The 9,018-nt window shown below is 37.6% G+C and overlaps 1 protein-coding gene across 1 annotated transcript; it reads left to right on the top strand.

Moving 5' to 3' along the window:
• The first annotated feature begins 1,291 nt into the window (after positions 1-1,291).
• Positions 1,292-2,297, top strand: CAPZA3 (capping actin protein of muscle Z-line subunit alpha 3). Its single transcript, XM_045869185.2, has one exon. The coding sequence runs from the start codon at positions 1,389-1,391 to the stop codon at positions 2,286-2,288; it is 900 nt and encodes a 299-aa protein (XP_045725141.1). The 5' UTR covers positions 1,292-1,388; the 3' UTR covers positions 2,289-2,297.
• Positions 2,298-9,018: the final 6,721 nt, after the last annotated feature.

Raw genomic sequence — 9,018 nt, 5'->3', positions numbered from 1 at the left:
CTTTTAAGTACCATCAAAAAGAGTTAAAAATGCCACGCTGAGTGTGTATATTTGGTATGAATGAAGAAACTAAAACAACTTTACTTATCATATACAAATAAACTACAAAAATTAGGACACTTCAATTTGAAAAACTAAGGTTGAGAATTAATATGACATTTATAAAATCATGAAACGTTCAAAAATCCACTCAATTTCAGATTGTTAAAGCTAATGAAAGCCCTTAAATGTAATGGCTATGACTTAATATGGCAAAACTCATGTTCTTATAAGAAAAAGACAGGAAGCTAGGGAAATTCAGAAAAGCTTAGGATGGATGGAAGGAAGCAGTTTATACTTAAATGAGAGAGGCTTAACTTCATGACCCTTCAAAAAGAATGAGAGGAGAATCAAGTAAAGGGGATAAATCAAGAGAAAGAAGAGAAAAGAGGAAGAGAAAGGACTTCTGAGTGGATATTTGTTCTCCATATTTTCATGACCTCTTGTTCCGTTTCTCCTCGCTTAGAAGTCTCTCCCCATTACGTGTTGTCACAGGTTCCACATATAGTTAACTCTGCCCTTTTGCAGTAAAGGAATTTCTTGATATTCATCAGCCTCTGCCCCTTTTCTAGGGAGAAAGCAGAAAACACAGAGTGGTTTGTGCCCTTGTTTTTTGGAGATAGCTTAAATCCCACAGAAACCATATGCAAGGTGTGCACCCTGCACTTCACTGCCCTTGAAAATTTCTGTCTTCTTGTTATGTTTTGATATCTTCAAACCCTCAATGTTTATAAATGCAGCATCCTCTGCTCTTTGGCATTTTTCTATCAACTGCCTTCCTATCTTGCTTTTATTTTTACTATTTTGTTGACCCCCCTGAAACTTCTCAGCATAATGTGCTTCCAGTGGGTTTGGGGTAACTATTCTGAGGGACTGAGGATTAAGCAATGCCACTGTGGTCCCCGAAGGTGCAAAGGGCTGCCAAACACTCTCTAGAAACTCTGGGCTCTCTAGAAACACTTCTCTAGATCCCTGGCAACATAGAGATCCCTGGCAAGACCGAGACACACCACTTTTGAAGAAGGCTGTTCAGGAGGTTAAGTTCTTAAAATCTTCAAAATATGTACAGCTGGTTGGCTGGGTCCCACGCTGTCAGGTGACTGTCATGTTTTTCTTTGGGTCTGAACACCCATTGTGATATCATCAACAGTTCCGCACTTCATAGAGAAAGCTTCTTTATGACTTCATCAGGAGACTCAGAGCTTGCCAAACAACCTGTTTTCATGGTTAGACATAGTAATCTTAAGCTTGAATGTTTAACACCTTGATGGGAAAGGTGTATCATGGAATGTTTTCTCATCCTTTGAACACTCTTTATTTCAGAAGCTTTGCTTCTGCTGCAACCAAACATGTCACTTAGCGTTCTGAGTAGGAAAGAGAAAGAAAGAGTAATTCGCAGACTGTTAATACAGGCTCCTCCAGGGGAATTTGTTAATGCCTTTGATGATCTCTGTCTGCTTATCCGTGATGAAAAACTTATGCACCATCAAGGTGAGTGTGCAGGCCACCAACACTGCCAAAAATATTCTGTGCCACTCTGCATCGATGGAAATCCAGTACTCCTGTCTCACCACAATGTAGTGGGTGACTACCGATTTTTTGACTATCAAAGCAAACTTTCTTTCAAATTCGACCTGCTTCAAAACCAGTTAAAAGACATCCAAAGTCATGGAATCATTCGGAATGAGACAGAATACCTAAGAAATGTTGTTCTGTGTGCCTTAAAACTGTATGTGAATGATCACTATCCAACAGGAAATTGCAACGTGCTGAGAAAAAGTGTGAAAAATAAGGAGTTCTTGATTGCTTGCATTGAGGATCACAGCTATGAAACAAGAGATTGCTGGAATGGCCTTTGGAAATCAAAGTGGATTTTCCAAATAAATCCATTTCTAACCCAAGTAACAGGAAGAATTTTTGTGCAAGCTCACTTCTTCAGGGCTGTCAACCTTCATATTGAAATCTCCAAGGATCTGAAAGAAAGCTTGGAAGTAGTTAACCAAGCTCAACTGGCTTTAAATTTTGCAAGGCTTGTGGAGGAGCAAGAGAATATATTTCAAGCTGCAGTCTTAGAAGAACTACAGGAGTTATCCAACGAAGCCCTGAGAAAAATTCTACGAAGAGATCTTCCAGTGACCCGCACTCTTATTGACTGGCAAAGGATACTCTCTGACTTGAATCTGGTGATGTATCCTAAATTAGGATATGTCATTTATTCAAGAAGTGTGTTATGCAACTGGATAATATAAAGGATTGCTCCTGGTAATGGTCTCCACCTGATTTCTTTGTGTTTCTGGGAGTGGTGTTGGTATTTTCCTAAAGTTGAGAAGCTACTAGAGATGCTTATCAGTTGACAAGTGCAAGTTTAAGTTAGGGAAAAGTATAACAAATAATTTGACTCAGGGAATATTAACCAATAAGGCAAGAAGAACCTAAAACAGTTCCATAGAATGTAGCACCCAGAAGTATTATAAAGGTGGCCAGGGTTAAGGCTCTGTGTGTGTGTGTGTGTGTGTGTGTGTGTAGGAATGACCTTTGACTTTCTTTGTAACTAGAGAAGGTATGCAAATGAAAGTCACTCTGCAAGTGATACTTTACATAACTCAATTCAGTCCTACACCAACCCGAGAGAGGGGATTTCAGTAAGTAACATTAGTGTTAAATATTCCATGAAACCAACAAATACCAAAACCTACCTCAGATGAAGAACTATTAGTAAACATGGATCCACTGCCCCCGTAGCTGCCCCTGCCCTCCAAGAAGTGGGATTACTCAAATCCCTGGGCTTTTCTGATAGCTAACATGGTCTTTAAATAGTCAACTTGAAAAGCCTGACCTCTCAAGCTTATAGAGTCAAACTCTTGTGAAGTCATCACTATAAGCATTTATAAGTGCTTATTTCATGCCAGACCCTGTGCTAAATGATTTGCACACAATTTTTCATGATTGGGCTGGCGCTGGTAGTAACTCCATTTTATGTGAGAAGAATCTAAGATTTCAAGTTTTCTAATTCGTCCAGGCACAGAGTAAGTGACAAGGGTGTCTGACTCTGCTTTTAACCTCTAGAGGATGACCACTCTCCATAGAGGCTTGCTTCATTAAGAGTTGTGAGTTCTACAATGATTTAGGCAAGCACTTCACATAAAGGACACTTCCATAGGAACTGGAACTGGTGACCTGCTGTGTTTTAGCCAAGACAAATTACCTATTCAGTCACCCTATCACTATTCTCAGCAAGGTTACTGACCACTTGCCTCTGGTCTCAAAGAAGCCAAAATCTAAAGCTCTCCAATAAGATTGCAGAAGTGCAGTAGAAAGGCCCCATCCCCTGATTCTGACTGGCAAAATACTCCTACTTAAGAAACACTGGAGCAGACAAGATTAGAATTCCTAAAAGACCTTTCTACCTTAACTGGTGGTTCTTAGAGAATCTCAGGAGAATTACCTAGAGTGTATCTCTAAAAATACAACTTCCTAGTACCCATCCTCAGATTCTGATTTAGTAGGTTAGGAAATCTACATTTTAAACAATTACCAGAGATGACTCTGTTGCAAGGGATCCCAGGACCACATTTTAAGAAATATGGGTCCATCATAAAGTGACACATTTTATGCTTTCTATTTACTTAATTAAAATCACTTCTTATAAAACTATTGCCAGATGAAGGTCATGTCTTACTACTTCACTGGATTCACTACACACAGATCAAGGACATGCCTTCATCTGTTATGTTCAAAAGTTAAGGGAAACCTTTCTAAAGAAAAATAGCAAGGACAGTTGCTCTCATTGTACTGAAATATAAAATTTGAATTGATATTATGGTTATATATGTAGGTGATGATTTGCCAGAATGTTCCCAAATAGGACTCAATGGTTTATGGAACAATCACAGAAGCATTTAGCTCCCACTGAAACATGGGGTTTTTAAAATAATATTTATTGGTATGTCTGGATATAAAAAGTCACATGTACAAATCATAGAAAATGCTTGAGGTATAAAGCATTTTGGCATCTTTCTTGATTCAATTTTATGGAATTGTTTTAAATATTAAGAATTTACAACATATATAAATTTTTATCCTATTCTTTTTACATAACTCCTATATCATAAATATGGCCCCATGTCATTAAAATTCCTTGAGCACATAATTTTAATTATTTACATGATATTCATACTGTTCATGTACCATAACAAGACAACTATTTCTCTATTCATACATAATTTAATTTTTAGCATTTTATTTCTGTTATTAATTGGGCTATAGTGAATATTTCTATGCAAAAAGCTTTGCCCACATTGTGGATTATTTCCCTTAAGATAAATTCCCTAAAATTGCATATTGAAAAGATATGAACATATTAATGATTTTAATACATATTGCCAAATTGCTTTCCAGAAAGATTTAACAATTTATAATCCTATCAGTAGCATAAGAAAGTATCTAGCTCACCACAGTAATCTTGGCAATATTGAATATCAAATGTTTTCTTTGATAGGCAGCAAACCTTAAAAGAATACAAAACAAATTAAAAAGGTGCTCACTAACTTATGCTATATTATACCAAAAACTTTCCCACATTGATTTTATTCGGTAGTTATTTTCTTTGTATGGGGCTGGCATAGCCAGAAAAATCTACAACTACTCCTCTCTGTACCTTTATCACAGAAACAGACACACACACACCCTATACTTAAACCTACTCTAGCAAGATACATATATACGCACATGCCCAGGCATATACACACATACACCAAAAAATGCTTCAGATCCGGAGGACTCAGTGCATCATTTTTTAATATTCCAGTGTTTTCTCCTCCCCATCCCACTCCCAACTGGAATGTAAGCTCCATAAGAATGGGAACCTTGTCTATCTCAAGGATCTAGCCTATTACAGTCTGTTATTTGGTAGGTACTCAATGAATGAATGAATGAACAAATGAATAAGGATAACAAAGACATGAAACATGGTAGGTATAGTTGGCCTTAAGATTTTGTAAATCATCAATACCTGCTGTCCCTTTAGGAACTGTGTATTCCTTTGCAGACTTCCCCAGGCTAATGTTGTGACCCTTCCTTCTAAGGCAATGGATTGCATTCTGAAGCTACCATTGGCTCCTACAGCTCTGATGAAAACTTTTGCTCTTTTCCCACTCCAAACGGACGGAGATTTCTTCTCCAACAAGTTTAAGAAAATCAAGTTCTTCAAAAATCATGTATTTCTTTCAATTTCACATGATTGTCAAAGATTTGTGTGCCCTTCCTCTTGGGGGTCTGGTCTGGAGGGCTACCTAATGAATATATCAGCTACATCACGTTTTACTCAAGCAGAGATTCAGGAGGGGCATGGATCCTTCAACTCCACCCTTACCCCCCACTGTCCCACCCCGGTCAGACTGAGTCCCTGCTGTTCTGGGACATGTCCTAGCCACAGGCTTGCCTTGAGGCTAAAGCAGGCTTCATCTTTCTTTTTTTGTTGGAACTTTGATCACAGTATACAAAACCCAACTACTCCTTTCTACTTATCATTCAGATCTTCAATAATCAAATAGAGTTCCTACTGGGCTCTGCATATTTATGAAGGTCCCATAGTTGATTAGATTTTAGTGAATCAATATAAAGAGTACTTTCAGGTCATTGCCACTCAACCAATTTTTGATTTATCTCACCTTCTCCTCAATTTCCGCATCATGACACATCTCAGATTCTGACTTTTTTACTGGGATCATTTCAGCAGCTTCTTAGGATATAGTACTATTGTTAAAGAATGGGTTCCCAGTCTACTGCTTCCTATATTCTAGTGAAACCTATCTCAACTCCACATCAGTCACTGGTCTCCCTCCTGATAAGCAGTCAACTTAGTTTTTTCTATTGACCACTGTAGCCTTCTTCTTGATATGTTTTTGAATTTCTCTATTCTATTTAAGTTCTACTTCTTCATCATTCCTTCCTTTAGTAAATGACTCTGTCCCTTTACTAAGAAGACACATGCTTTCAAAAATAGCTTCTACAGCTTCCTTTCTCTACATTTAAAAATATATTTATTTTCTTCCCCTTCCAAATAGTCTCCAAAGAAGTATATGTTCCTTTCTAAGACTAACTTTTCCTCCTGTGGACTTGATCCTAAATCCTTGATCTTTTGTCATCCAGGTTTTTGATTCTTCAGTTACCTTTTTGGTCCTTAGTTCCTCACTCTCCCCATCCCACCATGGCTCCTCTCCTCCACCAGTAAGCATACTCAGTTCCAACTAGCCTAAAAATTTTTCCCTATAAATTTCTCAGGTCCTTTCACCATGAAACTTCTCAAAAGATTATCCTATTCTTAATTTTTTTTCTGCATCCTTACCACGTAAGAAATGGATTTAATTAAGAGACTGTTATGTTATAGGCATTCTACCAGCAATTTCGTTTGCCTCATTGATTCCTTATAAGAATCATACAACTGAGAATTATTTTTCACAGCCCCAGAAAACTAAGAATATTCTTAGGTAGCTTTGCCAAATTGACACAGCTGCTAAGGGACAGAACTGGGATTCCAAATCAGGTCTGTCACACTTCAAGACTCCTGCTCTTTATACCATATCGTGCTGCCTTAACTCTGCATCTTCTGGCTTCCAGTCTAATAGTCTAAGGAAAAGCCATTCTCAAAAGTTTTCAGTATCATAATTGTTGATTCCAATTGCCTTTTGTTAGTTATCGTCATGGGAGCATGACTATTTCTTTATCCTGAAAAACATTTAATCCCTCAGTTATAACTGAATCTTAGTCTCTCCCTCCTCTAATTCCTTTCATTTCTCCTCCTCCACTATACCTTACATTCAAACACAGGCATTCTCCAAACCTTAGTTTTCCATCCTCTTCTTTTTACATTGTCACCCTCAGTCACCAAGGTCTTCAGCAACCACCATATTCTTCACAATATTCATCACAATATTCATCAGGTACAACAGGACTGGAGAAAACTCCAGTACTCACAATCCATGGCCTATTACAAGTAGATCTTCAAAACAGTATTTTTGATAGCATATGCAACTTTTTCTCTTCCTCCTTGGCTTTGAAACTTGTCACTTATTTTTTTCACTAAGCACAATATTTATTGTAAGAGCCAACCTTAACAACACTTGGCTAGAATGGCTTTGCGTAAACACATCTCCCAGTTCGACTTTGACCTCCAAGAATATTCTGTTGGCACTGCTCCTCTGCTGTCCATTCTCCTTCCCCCTCCCCCTCCCACATTCATCCAACCCCAGTTTGCCTATGCTCTATAAATGCAAACAAGACATCTACTAAATAATCATACAGATGACTCTAATCAAATTGACTTTGGGCTTCATTTTCCAATATTACCTACAAGTCCTACCTTACAGTGTCAAAATCAATGTTTCCAGAGCTAAGCTTTTATTCTTTCCTGCTCCTCTTTCCCTCAAACAAATTACTCTCTTTTTTCTGCTCTTAGAAGCACTATCTTGCCATTAACTCAAGGTCAAAACTTCGGGCATCCTTAACTTCTTTCCTATTTCCTAAAATTTAATTAGTCACTGAATCTTTTTATTTCTGTCCCTGCAAGTAGTTTTCTTATTTATTCCTTCTCTCACCTTATCAATAATCTTTGTTACTTCTCACTTATCAAGTTTTCTAACAGGTCTGCCTTCATTTCTTTTCTTTTTTTAATCTCCAATCTATTCTATAAAGTTCTGCCAAATTAATTTTCATAAACCTCAACTGATTACTCACTGCTGTTATTCATAATCTTCAACAAACACTATTAAAAGATACCTATTAACTAGGGGATATATTTCAAATTTTCTGGCTTAGAGTTCCAAGGTTCTCATGATCTAAGTGCCCCTTCCTCTTCCATGGACTTTATATGACTAAACTGGACTTAAACACTTCTTCCAAGAACCCTCTCTTAGAAGCTTCACCAGAAATGCTCTCTCCATTTCCTAAATGTGAATACATTTTATCTAATTCTGCCTTGGTACTTGTCTACTCTAATTTGAATATTAGATGTGTGTGTTTGTCCTGTTTCTCTTAATAGACTGAAAGGGAGATTTTTGTTTCTTTAATACACAATGTAGTGGAAATCTATGAAACTTTGAATCAGAATATCTAAGTTCAAGTCTTGATTCTACCAATTACTACTTTTGTGACATTAGGCAAGGTTAAAATATATTACTTCTTTTATACTCAATTGTTCCATTTGTTAAGTGAGGGTTGAATGCACCCTTTGCATAATGTTTTACATATACTGTGTGAGCAATAAACGATTGGTGAATAAATAAATGTCCAAGAGAAGAAAGCTTCCATCAGTCTCTCACATTGGCCAGAACTTCACAACAAGCATTTCCCAAAGATAAGAAAAAGTTCCTGAGAGCATCAATCCCACCAAATTCTCCACCTTTCAGGAACTGTAATTTACAAATGCCTCCGAAAGTATAGCTTTACATTTTAAAGATCTTTCATAGTGTCGAGCACATGATAAGAACACAATTCCCACATTCTATTTCCCTGATAATTCCCTCTTGATGTTATATGAAATGCCATGTGGACATAGATACCTTAAGGAGGCTGCAGGGACAAGATTTGTCTTCCAAATTTAATCAGTTTGTGCCCCAACAGAAAACAGATGACAAATACAAACTGGATTGTTCAAAGAAAATATAATGAAAGAATTATCCACAAAAATATGGGAACACAGAGGAGAGTAAAATAACATTAAGGCCATTCACATATTTAGGTCAAGGTTAGGAAGTGGCCACTAGAAGCTGGAGGGAGGAGTCAATTTAATAGGCCACCAGAAGTAGGGTTATAACCATCTGTGAAAGGACAATGTCAGTGTGAGGAAGCCCCTCAGAAAGAGATGTCTCAGGAAGAGACCCCTCAGGAAGAGAGGAAGGGTATAAGTGCTCTCCGTTTTTACTCCAGTTTCTGTCAGAGCTCCCCATTGGTAAAACCAATCAAAACCAGAGGGCAAGGGAC

The sequence above is a fragment of the Mirounga angustirostris genome, unplaced genomic scaffold (genome assembly GCF_029215605.1).
Source record: "Mirounga angustirostris isolate CCGP_5_RB_7025 unplaced genomic scaffold, mMirAng1.0.hap1 SCAF_5, whole genome shotgun sequence".
NCBI lineage: Eukaryota > Metazoa > Chordata > Mammalia > Carnivora > Phocidae > Mirounga > Mirounga angustirostris.
The sequence above is the reverse complement of the archived record's forward strand: the minus strand, read 5'-3'. Positions and strand labels throughout refer to the sequence as shown.